Consider the following 20,736-nt stretch of genomic DNA (forward strand, 5'->3'; position numbering starts at 1 on the left):
CAAATCTTCAATCTCTTTATTGTCGTTTCCACTTCTTTCACATCACATCATAACAATGATTGTCTTTTACCGTCTATGAGAACCAAAATCAAACTCCCAAAAAATTATTCCAAAATCTAATTTATCGGCTTTTGCACTGACTCATTTAAGCATATAATTACATAACTTAAACTCTCGTTGAGTGGTAAAAAAATTCCCAACATCAGCGTATACAATATCGGATTTTAGAACACTCTACACCAACCTCTAGTACATAAGTTGGGTTGATAACATCAGACTACATTGTACTTACAACCATTGAAAGTGAACAGAGTCAAACAAGTATTACATCGGTCTGAAAATTATCATCCAAAAGAAGTTGAAAAGGTCTCGAAAATATCTTTCAAACAATTTTGGCATAGCCAAATAAATTAGATGAATGAATTAGTGAGAAGAGATACAAATGTATATTATCTATAATTTATGACGATTATAAAATTTATGATTTCAAAAGATAGGTTGATTGTGTAACTAAATACAATAATTTCTTGAGAGAGAATTTAAGAAATTGATCATATGTAAAGCGTCATGATCTGAAAATTAACTTCTAGACAATGTCACTTGAGTTGCAGAAGTTATCTTTTGGAGAATAAATTTTGTATTCCTTTTTAAATTTCAAAAAAGTAAAAACAAATGAAAAATATAAGTGCATCCTGAAATTATCTTTTATAAAGATAATTTTAAATTTTATTGGATTTATAAAAATATATATAATAGTAACTTCTTGCATCCATAATATGAGTGCGTCCTGAAAGTAATATCCATAAATTTAATTTCAGAATCCTTATCCCTGCTTAGAACTTCTTGTAAAAACAAAATTGATTGATTTTATTCTGCATATACAACAATGCCTTTAAAATTCTTTGCACCCCCTGTTTTCTCTAATACACATGTAGAATCCTGTCAAAAAATTCTAAAAATACCATAAAATGAGTCAAAAACAATCTATTGTCAACCTTTAAAATGATTCTTTTAACAGGGTCTTTGACTCTTTCATTCACTTGCCTAAGGCCCTGTATACAACATAAATCAATTTGAAGGCATTTTCCTATACAATAAACATGAGAAATTATATGAATTTGAAACTTAATCATTAGCCGGTTCTAGTCTACCCTACAACTTGCCACTGAGAAAATGATAAAGCAACTCATATATACAGCCCTTTAAATATTCAAGATGGACAACTCAGATCCAATGATATATGGACCAGAACTAGTGGTTGAGCCAGTAGTTCCGAAGTTGGGCCATATGAAGGAGAATCTCATCACGACCCTGATGAGTTACACTGCTGGTCATGATCCATGGAGGCACGGTTTCAAAGGAGCTCCGAATCAACTCCTGAAAGTCATTGACATTCTCTTCAGGTTTTTTGCCTCCATTCTTTGCCTTCTTCCTTTTGTCACATTTGGTGAAGATTAATGTCATTGGGATCTGAAAGGAAAACAACTATATTAAACCAACTCTCATTACCAAAATAAACGGTTAAATTTGATCCGCTGAGTATGGGAAGCATGTAGTTTTTGTTAAATGGAGAAAATTTTGATGCATTACCTGATTCTCACCCAACCATCTAGCATACTCGAGATCAATTTTTTTAGCAGGGATGCTAGCATCTATTAGAAGGAAAACTGAAACTAATGTTGACCTGTTCAGTAAAAAGTCTTTGGTGAATTTTGCCCAATCCATTCTAAGTTCATGAGGCGCAGATGCATACCTAATGAAAAGAACAAAATGTCATATAATTGTCATCAAATCTATACAAAACTGAACACGATTAAAATTATTGTTGAAAAAGAAGTAACATATAAACTAGCATTGAAAAAACTGTCTAGCCCAACAAATACGTCTAGACTCAATAACAACAATTAGAAGTTAGAACCTAGGTAAAACCGCCACTTCAAATCAAAGATGTATCAAGTGTCTAACATGTGGCACAATACACTGACGCCTGCCGATGCATTCTTAAGTTGTTAATCACATAGCGTCAAGCAGCACCAACCCCCTAAAATGCTAGTGGAATATCAGGATAACCGCTATTGCAAAGACTAGGAATCAGTGTGCAAAGTAAAAAAAATAGTCGAAAATAGAAAAATACACCAGAGAAGAAAAAACAGAAGCTAACTTAACCAAAAATAAGACAAAATAACGATTGCTTATCAGCATGAACATAACATTTCTCTTGAAAGGAAAGTTTTGGGTGATTTTGCCCAGAAAACCTAATAGTGGCCGTGATAGCGGTTTGGAGCCACTACAAGCACTATTGCTGCCGGTAGTTCACGCTTCACATGCCAAAAGTTTTGCGCCGAACCCTACCACCACTACACTAATCTGCTATAGCGTTGCAATCGCACTATGTAGCAGTCGCGATAGCGGTTTGGAGCCGCTAAAACCATTATTGATGACGGTAGTTCACATGCCTAAAGTGTTGTGCCGAACCCTACCACCACTACGCCAATCTGCTATAGCGCCACAATAGCGCTATATTGCGGCAAAAGATAAGGAAAATACTATGTACTTTTCTGCAATGTACGCCAATCTGCTTTAGTAATTAATGGAATCCATAAGAAGTAAAACTACAAAAATTTACACCAAGTTCTAAACAACATTTACAAACTATAAACATACTAATAAGTTCATATCAAATACATCACTCAACAATTCCAATGCTAAGCCTCAACTCCAAATGCATAACCTAAAATGAGAATCAAAGAGTAAAACACCATACATACCCATAACCAGGCAAATCAACCAAGTACCAATTATCATTCACACGAAAATGGTTAATCAATTGCGTCTTCCCTACAAAAAAACATCATGAAAAACATCAAATTTCACATATTAAAACTAAAAAAACAAAATTGAAAGAAAGTACGATAATATGACACTAACCAGGTTTCTTCGAAGTTAAAGCAAGATTCTTGCGTCGCACAATCGAATTAAGCAGCGACGACTTCCCGACATTGGACCTCCCAACAAGCGCGAACTCAGGAAGACCATCAGACGGACAATCTCCAGTTCCAGGGCTGCTTTTAACAAAATCGGCTTGCACAATTTTCGCACCGGTGGCGTAATTGCTGAGTAGTATATTTGAACCGTTTAAGATTCTTGCGTCTTCGTGAGTGAGATGGGTGTTTGGAGGAATGAAGAGTTTTTCGAGTGATAGGGTTTCGGGTTTTGGGGTTATTGTGGAGAGTTGGTTTGATTCTGGATTTGTGTTTGTGAGAGTGGATTTTGGTGGTGGGTGGAGAAGAGTGGTGAAGGTGCGTGAGGATAGACGAGAAAATGAGGGAGAGGATAACCTTGGGAGATGAAGGAAAGACATGGGAGTTTTAGTGTGCAAGAGGTTTGGGTTGGGTAACCTAAGGAAACCAAAATCCAATGATATAAGCATGGTGATATGATAATTCATGCCTTTGTTTTTTCATTATAAATTATAAATTGCTTTTGATAGGAAATCAATTGTCTACAAGTTATTAAAGGTGTATTTGGATAAATTAAAAGGGAAATATAAGCTTACACCTCTTTTGTACACCTATATCATATATCTATACACACAATGCATACATTCTTCTTTTTAAATAATTTTTTCTGTCTTGAGTTTTGTGCAATAGTATTTTGCTTTGTTAACATTAAAGGTGTAAAATACGGTGTACAAAAAATAGTGTATAGATAGCATAGCTGAAATTAAAATTAATGGAATATGAAATAAAACGGAATTGAGCAAATTGGAATAAAACGGAACAGAATATAAACATCGCTTTTGTTGGAAGTAATTTATATTTAGAAGTTTTTGTTAGAGTCAGAAGCTTATGGGGTGACTGCGTGTGTTTAGCTTCTGGAGTTTGAGTTTGTTATGCTTAGCTATTAATGTTCTAGTTTATTTTGTTTACTTAGTTATTAAATTTACTATTATTAGGGCATACGTGGCAACTTAATTTTCCAGTGTATAAATAGATTAATAGTAGTTGTCATTTAAACTCAATCATTTTCCTTTACATTTTGTAGTCGTCATTTACAAAGAATATAACATTCTTTTTGCTTTCTTAAACCTTGAGCACTAAAAATTGGTATTTAGAGCTTCGGTTCGAATCCACAGGGAAACTTGGGAAACACAAGTGAAACGATGAGACGTTGTATGATTGATTTTGGTTCTTGTATTCGTGTTGAGTCTTGAACAAAATCGAAATAGAATCACATTTTCTGATTTTGCGGGATTTGGAAACACTGTGTTTGGTGAGATCTGAGTGACTTGCACAAGGTTGAGCATGAACGAAAACGGTAGTCTAGGTACCAAACTTCCAGTGTTCGATGATAAGAACTAGAATCATTGGAAGAATCAGATGCGTGTGTGTTAGGAGTAAATTAATGGTAAATTCATGTGTTAATATAAGTGATTTCTTCTCTAAACCAATGCAAAAATGTGATGAATCCATAGGTTTTTATTAAGAATTGAACTGAATAAGTTTAGTTCGTGCGTAAAGCAAATCGAATCACTTGTGGGTGTTATTGTTGCAGGTTTTGAGCTGAATAAGAACTTAAGAAGAACATGAGGAGGAAAGAAAGCTGGAAGTCTCAAAGGCTGAAGAAAAAGATGGAAAGTACAAAGGGCGCGCCGCGAGAGTTCCTAGGCGCGCCGCGAAAATACTTCTGTTTGAGGGGCGCGCCGCGCCAGCCCGTTGCCGCGCCGCGGCCTCGGCGTTAAAAGCCCAAAAGTTCTGTTTTAAAGCCCTAGTTTTCCAAGTGGTGGGAGATACTTTTGTGGGAGCGAAATTAGGAGAGCTATCTGATTCTGAAGCTGAGAACAACAATTGAAGGTGGATTCTTTACCAATCGAAGACATTCTATTGATGAAGATGAATTCCTCCATTGATTCTTGTATGTTCTTCATGTCTATGGAGAGCTAAATCCCTCTTGTTGAGTCTAAGGTAGTAGTTAACCTATGAATATACATTACCATTGATTAATTCCTGTGAACAATTGTTTGAATTTATTATCAATAAGAAACCTTGCTTTTAATTTACATCATTGTTGAATCTTTGATCGAAAGAAAGGATTTAACTTTTGCCCTAGGTTACTATATTGATTCAATTGCAATTTGCAGAGATGGAATTGTAATTGGGTTTTCATAATTATCGTTCTTAATTACTGTTATCGTTATTGTGATTTGGAGAGATCGAATCTCATACCGGTAAAAGTTATCTAATTTGATTTGCAGACATGGAATCTTATTTGAGGATAAGTGAAGATAATGATTCAAAGGATTGTTCTATTGAGAATTAATTGATAATTGTATAGGATTAGGTTGATGAACCCTAAAGACTCAACATCTTTCTTTAATTGTTAACACAAAGTCCTTTACTTGCTTTTATTTTATTATTTGCTTTTGATATTATTATTAGTATAAAACAAACCAAACCAAATTTCTTAACTCAAAATAAACAACTATAGAACGGCAGTGATATTAACCAATCCCTGTGGATACGATATATTACCGAAAATATTTACCCACAAATACTTTCAACAGTGTGTTGTTTAGCGCTCAAGATGTTCTTGATCTCGTCGGCAATGGTTATGTCTCACTTGCACTTTCAAGAGATGCAACTGATGCATAGAGAAATTCTTTGTGTGCCCTCAAGAAAAAATATCAGAAGGCGTTGTGCAACATCTATCAGTGTGTAGATGTGAACATGTTTAAGAAAATAGTTGATTCAACGACGGCGAATGTTGTGTGGGATACACTAGTTAGGTGTTACAGTGGTCACGCATCAGTGAAGAAGGTGAAGCTTCATTCCTTGAGAAAGCAGTATGAGAATCCCAACATGAAGAACAACGAGAAGATTTCTAAGTACATCTTCAGAGTGATTTTGATCACTAATGAGATGAAAGCTTGTAGAGAAACCCTTTTTGAATAAGTAATCATAGATAAGGTATTGAGGTCTCTTACTCCTCAATTTGATTGCATAGTTGTGACAATTGAACATTCTAAAGATCGGGACACCATGAGAATATAATAGTTGCAAAACAGTATAGAGGCGCAAGAGTTGCGTATGACTGAAAGAACCTCTGAGAGGGAGGTTGAACAGGCTCTAAAAGCTTCTTTTGTCAAGAAAGACCAGAAGCAAAAAAGACATGGTAGGTCTCATAAGTCATAAGTGTTATATTAAGACGAGGAGAAACATCAGAAAGGAAATGAGAAGTATGACAAGAGAATGGTTCATTGTTACTGTTGTAATAGGTTTGGCCACTTTGCTAAAGATTGTTGGTCCAATAAAGAAGAAGCAAAAATAACCAGAGGAAATTCTGATGATGAACCTGTGCTATTAATAATGGCTTGTGATTTTGATGAGGAACCTATGAGATTGTCGTTTTCTGATTGTGAAGGGGAAGAATATAACTTTGAATATTTTGAAGGAGTGTTTTTATATGATTCGGAATCAGAAGATGACTTTGAAGATTCTAAAGATAAGTCAAAATCAGAAGATGACTCTAGAGCAGAAGACAAGTCAGAATCCGAAGGTGATTCCGAGTCTAAAGGAGAATCAGAAGATGAGTCATAATCTGAAGAAAATTATGATTTTTAAGTTAAATCAGAACATGAAGGTTCTGAAGATGAGTCGGCGCTTAAAAGTTCTGAAGGTGAGTCAGAAGAAGAAGAATCTTATGGAGACTCTGAAGATGAGTCAGATGGTGAATCTGATTTTGATCCAGATGTTGAATTTGGTGGTGATCATGTTTCTGGAAGGGAAAACTCCGAAGATGTAGGCTCTAGAGGACAAGCTTCTGAAGATGATCATGTTTCTGGTGTGAATCATGACTCTAAAGGTGGAACTTCTGAAGGCAGAGCTTCTAAAGGTAGTCCAGCCTCTGACAGTGGTCATAATTCTACAGGTGGAACTTCTGAAGAAAAAGTTTATGGAGGCGATCCAATTTTTGAAGACGGTACTTCTGAAGGTATGGTTCTGGACGAAGTCTAGAAGTTAACAAAGATGTAGCTTCCTGTGGTAGTCGAACTTCTGAAGAAAGACTAGAAGGAGATATAGTTCCAGAATCAAAAGAAAATTCAGAACAAGTTGGTATTGAAGAAGCTCTCAAGAAGAAAGTGTGGCTGAATGCCATGAAAGAAGAATTTGAGGCTATAGAAAGACACAAGACTTGGGAGTTAACTGAGCTTCCAAAGGAAAAGAAATCCATCGCCAGTTTTCAAGGAGAAATCTGCTTTTCTAAAAGGAGTTGCACACTGTAGCAACCAGAAGTAACATGCAGATGTTTTGACGATGGATGTCAAGACTGAACACTTTATCCATTTTAGGGATAGAATTGGTGCTGTAGTTTTAGTTAGTTGAATATGAATTAAGGGATGATGTTGGAAGTAATTCATATTCAGAAGTTGTTGTTATAGTCAGAAGCTTATGAGATGATTGTTCCAGAAGTGTGTTTAGCTTCTGGAGTTTGAGTTTGTTATGCTTAGCTATTAAGTTCTAGTTTATTTGGTTTACTTAGGATTGTAGTTTTACCAAGTGCACTATGAATATTTTTTATGTTTAATTTGGTCAAAAAGAAGAGAGTATATATATATATATATATATATATAATTAAAACATTTTTCTCAATTTTGGATCAAAGTATAATATGGTCGAATGGTAGCTTCTTGGTTCGATAGTTTGACAAGATCATAACATGTCGTCAAAGTTTGTTCTCATGTTGTAGTTGAAGTATGCTATGATTGTTAGCATATCGAATTGGGCTTGTTTGTTATGCCAAATTGTTTAAGTTAACTTGTTCCCTAAGTTAGTTTGTGTGATGGATATATGTGCAAAAGCCTATTAGGTTAGTGTGTTAGTTTTGTTATAAATAACATACTAGTCTCTCATCATTGGACACTGCAAATCCTAATTAGGGTGAGAAAGATTATTTGTTATTCTGTAACACTTGTAATTTTGTTTCAAAGAGAAATTAAAAAATAACAGTTTATAACCAATTTCATTGTGTTCTTCTTGCTTCTCTCTTTCCTACCCTTGAGAGTTTCTTGCCAAGAAAAGAAACATATTATACTGTGTTCTTGACATTGATTTTACAACAAATTGGTGCGATGAGCGTGGAGAAGAATGTCGTCAACAAAATATGAGATTGAAAAGTTCACCAGAGTGAACGATTTTAGTCTGTGGCGCTTGAAAATGAAAGTCCTACTGATTCAACAAGGTTGGTTAGAAGCGCTAATATTGGTAGAAGCAGAAATTAAAGAACAAAGCAAAAATATAAGAACAAGAACACAACATTAGAAGAAGAGAAGCGAGGATGATAAGAAAAAGGAAAGAAACAAAGCAGAAGCAGAGAGGAAGAGCAAACTACGTGAAGGTGACGATAATATGCGATAATGATGATGTGTGATGGAATAAGATGAACAAAGATGGTGATGTGCGATGGAAGAAGAGGAGTCATTCGTTTCAGAAGTCGCTGATAGAAAATGCTTTCTTAGGGTTAGAAAATGCCAAATTTATCGCACCAACCGTTATATCGAATGCTCCAGCCGCTTTTAACAACATAAATATCAACTAACTGATTAAATGAAAACAAACTTTAAAAATATATAATGTGAACGCTGACGAAACTCGTGCTATGATACAAATTTGTACTAGTTTGAATTAAACTCATAAACTTAGTCTAATTTAATTATCTCATCTCTCATACAAAAAGATAGATAACAAAAAGCAATCAGATCTTGCCACTTCAGCTTCTCCTACGTCGAAAAAACCGTATCCCCATGTGCAATAATTTTCAATTCCAATTTTACTTTTTATCATAGCTTTTTCTCATTCCCAAATTTCAAGTTACAAGCTGAATCATCATCACTGCAATCTACAACTACCGATCTTATTCTTCTTCACCACCACCATCTATCTTCATTAAGATCTCACTTTCTTCAAAGACGGCGCGAATCGCCAGAGCGGTTGTTCTAAGTCAACTTCCAGTGGCCATGGCTCCTCCACCACCGCAATCTCAACGCTCTCCCTCCCCGTCTCAACCCTCCGGGTCCGTTCCCTCACTCATCTCTTCTCTCACTTGTTTTCAATTCGAACGATCCACAATTTCAATTTCGACTCATCGATGTAACTCATTGCACATCAATCGCTGCTTTTCGGATCTTATTAAACTCGAATTTGCGCCTATTCTGGTTTTACATCACATCATGTATCCAATTATTCGTATACGCATTTTCTAGGTTATCGCGAACATTGCAGATCCAATACCGCTTTACATCTCAAATTTGTTCTATATTATTGATATTATTACAGTTATCTTTTGTACATTTGGTGAATTGTTTCTTTTTCTCGAGTTTTGACCTAACATTTAATTTTAACCAGGAAGAGTGAAGTCTCTGATTTAAAACTACAGCTCCGGCAGCTTGCTGGTAGCCGAGCTCCGGGAACTGATGATTCTAAGAGGGATCTTTTCAAGAAGGTGATATCAAACATGACTATAGGTATTGATGTTTCGGCTCTCTTTGGGGAGATGGTAATGTGCTCGGCCACATCAGATATTGTTTTGAAAAAAATGTGTTATCTGTATGTTGGGAACTATGCGAAGGTGAATCCTGATCTCGCTCTCTTGACGATTAATTTTCTGCAAAGGGATTGTAAGGATCAGGATCCGATGATTCGAGGACTAGCGTTGAGGAGTTTGTGTTCGCTTCGAGTGGCGAACTTGGTGGAGTATTTGGTTGGGCCTTTAGGGTCGGGGTTGAAGGATAATAATAGTTATGTCAGGACGGTGGCGGTTGTTGGGGTTTTGAAACTGTATCACATATCAGCTACGACGTGTATGGATGCGGATTTTCCAGAAACACTGAAGCATTTGATGCTCAATGACCAGGATACTCAGGTGAGGATTATGTTTTTGTAGTGAATTCATCATCAACTTATGATAAATCACCACAGTTCTGTTCAACTTTGTAAAGATTTAAGAGATTCCCTTAGAACCAATCTAATTTACATAATCCAATTGTTAATATAAGTCGGATTCTTGGTAGAGTTAGTTACCGGAGAGTAACAAGGTGAAAGGGAATGTAAATTGAGGGGGGAGTTAATGAAGGGGTTATTCCTTTTTGTTTGGCATGTGTTTTTTTTTGTGATAGGAGTTACCTCAATAGTTGGGAGAGCTTTGACTCTTATTTTCTTTTGTAAGCACACTTTAGTTTACATTATAGTACGACCCCCCATCTATTAGGCAGGGATTGATTGCTCTTGCCTCTTATAGTTTAAAGGCATGTATTCGTACTCATATATTAGAAATCGCCTCATTTTAGTTTTAGTTTTTTTTCCTTATAATTGTATTATATTTGGCTGGGCATGTCAACCTTCTAAGTTGTTCGCTAGCATCATTATTATTAATTTTTTATTATTATTATTATTATTATTATTATTATTATTATTATTAATAATAATTATTATTATTATTATCAGCTCCTTCAACATGTTCTCTAAACTCATTATAGATAATTTGATTTCCTTGACCTTAAAATATAATATAAAAGATTGATGTTGTTCTCATTTTCTTATTCATCTGTCTTACATCATGTGAGTTTAATCTGCCATGACTTCTCAAAGTGAAGTGTATTTTACACATTAAGCTGAACTTTCACTATTCTAACTACTATACTTTTAAATTCTTTATGTTCCTTAAAAATGTTCCGTTCTTTGTTCTTTCTTTTGTTGTTTATGAATATATCAGGATGGCAAAATTCTTCCTATTACAAAAATTAGAAATGGCAGCATTTGCCAAGTGAATTACACTTATAGATGGTGATGTTTGTTTCATCAGGTAGTTGCAAATTGTTTGTCTGGTTTACAAGAAATTTGGACCTTAGAGTCGACCAACTCAGAGGAAGCAGCCAGGGAGAGAGAAACTCTGCATAGCAAGCCAATTGTTTATTACTTTCTCAATCGGTAATATTTTCTTAAGTAGTTTCTTGCTTTCCGATAATTTTTGAACTACTTAGAAAAGCTGTAGTGTTGAATTAATGTTTTTCATTTATTGACACATACCAGATATACCGAAGCTTCTTAACCACCCTCTGGTATTCCCTTTAAAATTTTTTTTATATCTTTCTAGTTCTCATTTTGACAAATGCTATGGCTACTGTATATAATCTGTCAACATTCTAGTTTCTTTGTCCTTCTATACAACTGTAAATCAATTATACTTGGTATTATTGTGGGAGTAAGTGATTGACTGAATAGTTACTTCACAAATATGAATAAGAATTTGGAATACCTTATTTGCTAATTGTGTTTGTAAAGGCTATAAAATGTGTATTTTTTGTTGTTGTTGTGGCAGGCATCAAAGGTAAAAGCAGTTGTAGTATCTTGCAAAAATACTAATTTGTAAACTTATCAGTTTCTTTTTTTGCAACATGCAGCATTAAGGAATTTAGTGAATGGGCACAATGTCTTGTGATGGAATTAGTGGCCAAATACATTCCATCAGATAACAGTGAAATATTTGATATAATGAATCTCCTTGAAGATAGACTCCAGCATGCAAATGGTGCTGTTGTCTTGGCAACTATAAAAGTATTTCTGCACTTGACTTTGTCTATGGCTGATGTTCATCAACAGGTATGTATTGATTTGTGTCTATGTGTGAGAACATTATTTATACTACCTGTTTTTTTTTTCATAACATAATTTTGTGTGATTTGTTTGACTATACATTTCATTCTCTAGCCTAGATTATACTATTGGTATCTTGTAATGGAGGACATGCATTTCTCATTAAGGTTCTGTCAGGGGAGGCTTGTGCACATAATTGAGTTTGGGTTGTGACCTTAGGCTTAGGGATGCAAGTAAACTAAGCCATCTGTGAGTTCTTTTGATTGAAACTAGTTTGCCTCAGTTCACTATGGATTCTGTATTATGTAAATAAGCCTGAGCAGTATACTGAAGCTCGTTTAGTCAATTCACCTATGATGCTTGGCTCGTTTAGTTCACGAGCAACTCAATTATTGATAATTGATTCCCTTGGCTCCATATCAGTGTTTTTAAATCTTGTTTTTGTGTATGGTTTGGTTTGTATTGTTTGTTTTACATCCTAGCCTGTCAATAATTAAGTGTTTGGGTAAATAGCTTAATTAAATACTTATCCAATAAGTGCTGATCATGTAAGAGTTTACGTATAAATGTTTTACAATAGAAGAGAAAGTGAGAGTAAAGTCCGCATAAACTCTGTTTATGCTGTTTCTAATAGACATGTCTCAAACTATTTCTATAAACTCATACACTTGTACAATTGTTTATGTCATAATATAAGTTCTAATAAACTCTTCCAGACACCGCTAAAAATATGTACATGACACTAAATGTGCCTCCCGAAAAAGATATAACTTAGTTTAATTTATGTTTTAAATTCCTTGCTATTTCTTTATATCCATCATGTTGGTGTATGATTTAAATTAAGGATTTGTATATTTGTGATCTTATTTACAACATTTATTACAAACATCATGTCATATTTGTTACGAAGTACAATGTTTAACAACTAGGAGAAAAGTAAAGATCGACAATACACTCGAGAAACATAAGAATTACACGCTTCTTTCTAACAAAGAAATCAATGGATCATAGACATCTATATTCTTGATTTGTATATGAATAAATGTGTTATTATTATATCATACGTGAAACCTATTTAAACTATCATTTTAATTATTTAATCTTTGGTTTTGATCTTGTAGTTATTTTGACTGTATCTTTTCAGCTTTGGTTGCTTGCAAGAAGCAATGTGATATCTGATTAAATTTGTTGTTGTTTAGGTATATGAGCGTATCAAAGCCCCTCTCTTAACTCAAGTGAGCTCAGGAAGTCCGGAACAATCTTATGCAATTCTAAGCCACCTGCATCTCTTGGTCATGCGTGCCCCTTATATATTTTCCTCAGACTACAAACACTTTTATTGCCAGTATAATGAACCATCCTATGTCAAGAAATTGAAGCTTGAAATGCTGACTGCAGTTGCAAATGAAAGTAACACCTACGAGATAGGTAAGCGACTCCCCAATGTGCTAGAGAAAGAAGGGGATTCCGAGAAGGAGAAATTGTGATAATTGCATTTTTCTATTTGATGTTATTTATCCCCAATTTCATTTGCTCCATTTCATCCTTGTAATGCTGACACAAGAGCTTTGTGTCCCATTTCAGTGACAGAATTATGTGAATATGCTGCAAATGTTGACATCCCAATTGCAAGGGAATCAATTCGAGCTGTTGGAAAGATTGCATTGCAGCAGTATGATGTCAATGCTATTGTTGATCGACTTCTGCAGTTTCTGGAGATGGAAAAGGACTATGTTACATCTGAAGCTCTGGTAAACACGACAAATACCTGCTAGATACCTTGTAATTTTTGCCCGAGTAATATTGCACTGCTTCCATTGATATATAAACGCATGTAAAATCATAACATTTTTATTTGACCTGGAAATGATGATAGACCTACAAATTTGAAAGTTCATTTTTTGCAGGTGCTTGTGAAAGATCTTCTAAGAAAATATCCTCAATGGAGTCAGGATTGTATTGCTGTTGTTGGGAATATCAGTAGCAACAATGTCCAAGAACCTAAGGCTAAGGCAGCTCTCATATGGATGTTAGGGGAATATTCTCAGGAGATGCATGATGCACCGTATGTCCTGGAAAGTCTAATTGAAAATTGGGACGAAGAGCATTCTGCCGAGGTAGTATACATATCTCTTTTTATGGTTTGCAGTCTTGTAATGTTACATTTGAGATTTATATTTCAGTATTTGATGCCACGATGATCCAACTTTCCCAAAAGTTTAAGCTGTTGAGTGAAAATATATCAACGATTTTATTAGTTTTATTATCTCTAACTGGCTCTTTGGTCTTGAATAGTCAATAATGTTCTCAGTTGAAATTTAATACATATAATCTTATTAAAATTAACCTGGGAAGCATTAATGTTTTTTCAAAATTCAAGCCATACTTCAGGTTACAAGGTAAGATGAACATATTTAGACTCATAACTATTTCTAACATCACTATAGTATTGAGTTAATGAAAATGTGTATGAGCAAAATTCTTGTAAAACAACAATTCAAATATTCACGACAAATAATTTTTTTTTGTCCAATCAGTTTAATGTTGATAATTTTTAAATTTGAAGAGGGAAGGCACTTAAAAACTAAGGTTTATCTCAAGTTATTGATACCAGGAAGTCCCCATATTAGTCAGCTCTAGTGCCAGAAGCAGTCCCCCATGTACTATATAGGACACGGTTGTTGCTAGAGCCTAGACAGTAGTTGTTAAGTCTCATGGGCCAATATTTGCAGGATCGCGGGTCACCTCGTAACATCCCACGATCTTTGAAGCTCCCTCGGTACGGTGATGCACATGGGATCGGGAATTGCAGGATCATGAAATTGCATCAAAACCGCAAATCAATTCATAGTTGTATTTCAAGAAATCTAGCTCAGGTTTGAGGGGAAAACCCGGAACCATGTTTATTTGAAGGCGATAGCTGAACTGTTCACCGCGTAGGAGCCTTACCATATTCCTCTCAACAATCAGTGCAATTAGGGTTTCTAATTTTTTTGAAGTGATTCGTTGCTACGACCCACTGTTTAATTGTTTCCTGGGTCTGTTTTTGGTGAATAGTTGTTTCCACTTTCCTGAGTATTTTGATGTACTTCTAACTTAATTAATTAATAGGATTTAATAACAACGTTGTGAACTGTCAGTGTAAATATGACATTTCACATTATGTTTTATAATACTCGTAAATATTTTCATTCTTTTTTTTAAGGTAACAAGTTGGTTTAATTTCAAGTATCATGACAATTGTCGCATGGCACACTGCAAACATTATTCCTCTATTCTTTTGGCACTTCAAAATCTTGCTGATTCACCGATTCCCTCCAACCCCAGCAAAAACGCGAATCACAGCAGTCATACCATGACTACCAATGTCTGCCATGGATTCATTGTTGGGTTTGTATCCTGCCAATGATATGACATGGCAATATGGCATAGGCATTAGCATTATCCACTTGTTCTTCTTACACTTGAGGACCCCCCTACTTCAATAATTTCCTCCTGCCCCAGCAGAAACATGAATAGTACAAACATTATGCATCATCATAAATTTTTCATATATTCACGGGAATAGAGGTGGAAGTCAGAGCATCAGTTCCCCACATCTGCCATGGAATCATCTTGGGTTTGGATCTGGACGAGAATATGACTTTATTGTCTTATAATTCTATGGCTATATTGAATAGAAAGTATGCACACATCATTGACACCCCTAGTGGTTGCATGTTAATCATCAAATAGTTTTTTAATGTGATAAATAAAAGAAGATATTTCATGTCTTTATCACTTATTTGAAGCATGAGTAACTTCTGTGCTTGATGCAGGTTCGCTTACATCTTCTTACTGCAGTAATGAAGTGTTTCTTTAAAAGACCCCCTGAGACTCAGAAAGCATTAGGAGCTGCACTGGCTGCTGGTCTTGCTGACTTTCACCAGGTTTGAGTTGTTACTGCTTACTATTTGAATTGTCAAAATCAAAACAATGCAATTTAAATATTTGTTTGTGTCAGCAGCATTCTGTTACATGTGCTTTTGTTGATTGCAGGATGTTCATGATAGGGCCTTATTTTATTACAGGCTTCTACAATACAATGTATCAGTGGCAGAGAGTGTGGTGAACCCTCCCAAACAAGCAGTTTCCGTATTTGCAGATACTCAGAGCAGTGAAGTTAAAGATCGCATATTTGATGAATTTAACAGTTTGTCTGTCGTATACCAAAAGGTAACTAACTACTGACTTCCCCCAAGAGGTTGATTTATGATGAACACAATTTACTGTGATAATATTTTCCATTTTAACTATGAAGTACAAACACTCCTTGGTTAGGCGTGTTCCCGTGTTGGTGTCCGAGCGACACAAAGTGTTAAATTTTTTTTCTTTGGTTGGACACACTTTGGATATTTCTCAGACACAACACACACTAATCTTTGGTAATAACGGACACCTGATTTAACAAAGAAAAGTTTTAAGTAATATAGCAATATTTTAATCAGGTACCTTAAAAACAATGAGGGGGTTAAATATGTCAAATTTGATTACATTTTTGTAAGTTTTTTGGTAGGGGATGGATGAATGAAGGTGAAAAGGTTAACATATCTTGTATTATTATATTTTTGTTATGAAACAAATTGAACGACGTCGATGTGTCCGTGTTAGAGTCCGTGGTTTATATAAACAGATATAACAATAAAATGAAGGAAAATATGATAAATGGGCCATCTTACCATTTAAACCGTGTTTTCTCCTCTATTGAATAACTTGTGGCATTCTAATCATGTCATGTTGAGTCTTGCGTCAACTATTGAATAACCTGTGACATTCTAAATAATTATGTTAGAATTTGTACTTCTAACAATTCAATAATGTGAAACCTCATAATTCATTTAAACCTGTGCTTCAATTCCATGGCTTCAGAGTTACACCTTACACGGTGACAAGCTAACACTTTGTTTTTTATTATCGATATTTGAAACACTATTTCAATGATCCTGGTCTATTTGTTCCTCTCCCTCTCTTATGGTTGTATATTAAATTCTGTCAAACTAACTATAGCAAATTCATCCAGCCTTCTTACATGTTCACCGATAAGGAACACCGAGGGACATTTGAGTTTTCAGATGAACTTGGAAATCTATCTATTAATGCAGAATCCGGAGATTCTGTTGTTCCGGCTCAGAGAGTGGAGGAAAATGACAAGGATCTGCTTCTAAGTACCACAGAAAAAGATGATGTTAGAGATCCTGGTAGCAATGGTTCTGCCTATAATGCTCCTTCCTATAATGGATCTGCCTCTTCTGCCACTTCACAACCACTTGCAGATTTGGCATTTTCAAGTACAAGTGCAACTGGTCAAGCTCCAGGATCTATCATGGCAATTGATGATCTGCTTGGTTTAGATTTTTCAGTTGGGACTGCAACCACACCGCCACCTCCCCCATTGACCCTCAACCCAAAAGCTGTACTGGATCCTGGCACATTTCAGCAGAAATGGCGTCAATTACCAATATCGTTATCAGAGGTTTGCTTTGAAATTTTAATTTCAGTTTTGTTAATACAAAATCATTGACTTATAATTGTTCAGCCAGTGAAGTCTATGCACATTAGGGGTGTTCGTGATTCATAAACTGCGCTGAACCATATTAACCAAAATGCACGTCACCAAAAAATATGTTTAGCATTTTGGTTTATTTTTGGTTTGTAACGTTTTATAATATGATGCAGGAATATTCTTTAAGTCCTCTTGGAATTGCATCCTTGACAACTCCCCACGCACTCCTGCGGCACATGCAAAGTCATTCGATACAGTGCATTGCATCCGGCGGCCAGGCTCCTAATTTCAAGTTCTTTTTCTTTGCTCAAAAAGCGGAAGAAGCATCAATATATCTTGTAGAATGTATAATCAACACTTCCTCGGCCAAGTCACAAATTAAAATAAAAGCCGATGACCAAAGCTCATCACAGGCATTCTGGACTTTGTTCCAATCAGCCTTGTCAAAATTTGGTTTGCCCTGAAACTTAATGGTGCGTACTTTGAGTTGTGGAGTAAACAATAATGAAATTATGGAATCCTAGCTTGAATACATAAAGAATGGGTTCCATACTCACCCCTCCCCCAAAACGGATCAAATCAGTGTATAACAGAAAATGCAGAGAATTTCATTACCAAGAGTTTTTGTAGTTTTTTTGTATCCATTCCAACGTGATGATTCATTAGGAGATATTCAGATGTAGAAAACACGAGTCTGTGTTGTAAGTGTGTAGAGCTTTTCTGTTGACTTTGTGAAGTTTATTCAAGCGCTTATTGTGTATGGCATCATGCTCAAATGTGTTGGTATTGGGCTCTTTTCTACCTATAGCAATTAAGTACTCTATCAGCATCAGTAGCTATGATGATATTTTATTGTTTTTGGAAAGGCGATATGATGATAAGTTAGATTATTGAATTTGAAATATCATGTAAAATTAGGAGTTGATCTAACTTACAAATTTAAAATGATATAAAAGTGTGTAGCATTAGTTGCGTGTTTGAAATTTATACTCCCTCCGTTCTTTTATAATTGTCACTTTTGTAAAAAAAATTTGTTTCTTTTTAAGTGTCACATTTCAAAGTTCAAGAAAGTATTTTTGTTGTTTTGTCAAAATTATCCCTAATCATTATGATAGAGAGAGAGAGAGAAAAAGTTAAATAAAATATTAAAAAATTTAGGGTATTATTGGAAAAAGAATAATCATCACTTAAAAAGTAACGATAATCATTGGCTGTCTTGGTATGTGAAAAAACTTAAAAAGTGACAATTATAAAGGAACGGAGGGGAGTGACAATTATATTTTTGTTATATTTTTGTTATACTTTTTTGCAGGATAAAGAATCACAGATTTGAATTTGGCTTCAAAATAGTTGGTGTTGTGTTTTACATCTTAGTTGTACGCAAGATGCTTTTATTTTATTTTCATTTTATTTTATTTTATATATGAGATAATACGATAAGATACGTGGTTTTTTGTAATTTATTATTTTATAGTTCAATTTAAAAAGTTTACTGAAGAATTTAATTGGATTTGAAAACAAAAGAGAAATTCTAGTGACATGTAAGTTATAATTTCATACTAAGTTCATATGATTTTTTTTAAAAATACTTTATGATGTTTTTCAATTTAAAAATCGGTTTTGACCATAAAAGACATTATCGGGTTGAGTCGCCGACTAAGTCATCCTCTTAAAAATGTTTTGTGGCAGTGCTTAAATTGTGCGATAATTGCGCAAGGCATACAATATATCATGACATCTATAGGATAACTCAACTTAGTTCAAACTGTTACCATGTAGATAATTGTTCTAGATTTACACCCTCAAATCATGATTGTTTGACCATCCTAAATAATTTCGTGTATGAAAAGAAATTATAATAATTCTGTAAAAGAGAATTAGATAATGGTCGTTTGGTCACCTTAAATAATTTATTGAATAAAAGAAGAAATTTAAATAATTCTTCAAAGAGAATCTTAAAAATACTCAGAAATAATCAACAACTAGAATGAAAAGGAAAGAAGTTGACGCTTCGTCAATTTGAGAATGCAAAGTAAAGAGAGTGAGAAATGAAAAATTCAAAAGTAATTTTTTGTTATGCTTTGAAATGAAACTTGTGAATTTCTTATATAATAAAATAAACTAAACAAAGTGTGTAATCTAATAATATAGGTCTTGCAATTTTTCTTTTTCTTATATATTATATAATGTTGGAAACTGTGTAAGCTAAGCAACGTGAGACATAAAGTTTTGGCAGATGCTCTTTCTACTTTTATATCGATATACCACTTTTTCTTTTTCTTATATATTATATAATGTTGAAAACTATGTAAGCTAAGCAATGTGAGACATTAAGTTTTGGCAAATGCTCTTTCTACTTTTATATGGGTATACACATCTTTGAAAATCCAAAATTACTCTTGTTCCGGACGCATTCAAAATCACACCAACAAAAACTTTGTTAAGGAGACACCCTTATTTTACCTAAAAAATAGTCCGAAAGGACAAAATTCAGAGATGCCCTTCCGTAAACATGTTTTGCAACTTCGACATCTTTTTGCTTAATTTCCCAAATCCAACATAAATCCCATTTGCTCAACAAGATATGTTGGATTATAGAGAATGTGAAAGTGAAAGTTAGATATGCTTTAGCTGATCGATAGTGATACTAGTATGGAAATCTATTTCTTGGAAAAATAACAGTTGGTAATTGATGATAAGATGATGTCACCTCCGATTCGAAAAAGTAATAAAGGTCATTCTCACATCCTTCTATTTTTGCTAATACATGAACATATGTTGCATTCTTTAGTCTGACTTGGGGATCTAACATAATTACATTTCGGGAGCATTCATTCAATTTCACATAATTTTTGAAAGAAAAGAATATTCTTTAGAGAAGTTTACGGAGATGCATCTCTGGAATATTTCAGAGATGCATATCCAGACTAATGTTTTTTTACTAAAACAAGGATGATTAACCAATTTACGCTAAAGTATTTAAAAAGTAACATCAAACTTTTTTAAGATTGCGCATAAACTAAGGTGTCTACAACTTAAACCTTTGCATCACAAGTAAAATTTTGATTCAACAAAAGTGACTCATAGTCTTAAATTCTATCTCAAACATTAACTTCATACACAACCTTTTCTTAGGGTGTATTCTATAAGCTCGTGCTTTAATGAACTTGCACGTCTATCCTAGTTTAGTGAAACTCTAGGAAGTATGCCTCAAAATTCCATAAGAACTGACCTAAGTTCAACAATGATACAAATGGTTCTATCAAGAGTACTCTTATAGCTTGACACTCCACTAATACAAAGTATAAATCTCATTAAGAGTTTATATCATCTGACATATCATCTTCTTATCACTCCAAGATTCATGCTTCTATTATTTATCCTAGCATGATCATATCATATTATTCACAACTTGTTATTACCCATTAAACTTAATTCTTATGATCTCCAGTTTTTTAAGTTGAGTTACTATTATGAGCAACTCGCTTAAGTATATGCATTAGTCCATATTCTTGGATGTATTATGAATTTTCTCTCTAAATAATC

At 34.4% G+C, this 20,736-nt stretch overlaps 2 protein-coding genes across 2 annotated transcripts; one reads left to right on the plus strand and one right to left on the minus strand.

The window, feature by feature from the left end:
- Positions 1-959: 959 nt before the first annotated feature.
- Positions 960-3,456, minus strand: LOC131654725 (GTP-binding protein At2g22870). The gene is made up of 4 exons (XM_058924670.1): positions 2,929-3,456; positions 2,769-2,838; positions 1,591-1,753; positions 960-1,470 (listed from the first exon to the last, which is right to left on the minus strand). Exons 1-4 carry the CDS (start codon positions 3,446-3,448, stop codon positions 1,252-1,254), a joined length of 972 nt encoding a protein of 323 aa, XP_058780653.1. The 5' UTR covers positions 3,449-3,456; the 3' UTR covers positions 960-1,251.
- A 5,283-nt stretch (positions 3,457-8,739) lies between these two features.
- On the plus strand, positions 8,740-17,983 carry LOC131660013 (beta-adaptin-like protein A). The gene is made up of 11 exons (XM_058929127.1): positions 8,740-9,069; positions 9,402-9,918; positions 10,858-10,982; positions 11,456-11,654; positions 12,848-13,076; positions 13,233-13,399; positions 13,556-13,765; positions 15,467-15,577; positions 15,687-15,863; positions 16,708-17,160; positions 17,364-17,983. Exons 1-11 carry the CDS (start codon positions 9,014-9,016, stop codon positions 17,652-17,654), a joined length of 2,535 nt encoding a protein of 844 aa, XP_058785110.1. The 5' UTR covers positions 8,740-9,013; the 3' UTR covers positions 17,655-17,983.
- Positions 17,984-20,736: the final 2,753 nt, after the last annotated feature.

The sequence above is a fragment of the Vicia villosa genome, linkage group LG3 (genome assembly GCF_029867415.1).
Source record: "Vicia villosa cultivar HV-30 ecotype Madison, WI linkage group LG3, Vvil1.0, whole genome shotgun sequence".
Classification (NCBI taxonomy): domain Eukaryota; kingdom Viridiplantae; phylum Streptophyta; class Magnoliopsida; order Fabales; family Fabaceae; genus Vicia; species Vicia villosa.

Coding starts and splice junctions, on each gene's coding strand:
- LOC131654725 (XM_058924670.1), bottom strand. CDS start 3,448: ATGAATTATCATATCACCATGCTTATATCATTGGATTTTGGTTTCCTT. Junction 1,754..2,768: donor GTTGATTTGCCTGGTTATGG/GTATGTATGGTG, acceptor TCTTTTCATTAG/GTATGCATCTGCGCCTCATG. Junction 1,471..1,590: donor GATGGTTGGGTGAGAATCAG/GTAATGCATCAA, acceptor TTTTCCTTTCAG/ATCCCAATGACATTAATCTT.
- LOC131660013 (XM_058929127.1), top strand. CDS start 9,014: ATGGCTCCTCCACCACCGCAATCTCAACGCTCTCCCTCCCCGTCTCAA. Junction 9,070..9,401: donor TCCCCGTCTCAACCCTCCGG/GTCCGTTCCCTC, acceptor AATTTTAACCAG/GAAGAGTGAAGTCTCTGATT. Junction 9,919..10,857: donor TCAATGACCAGGATACTCAG/GTGAGGATTATG, acceptor TTGTTTCATCAG/GTAGTTGCAAATTGTTTGTC.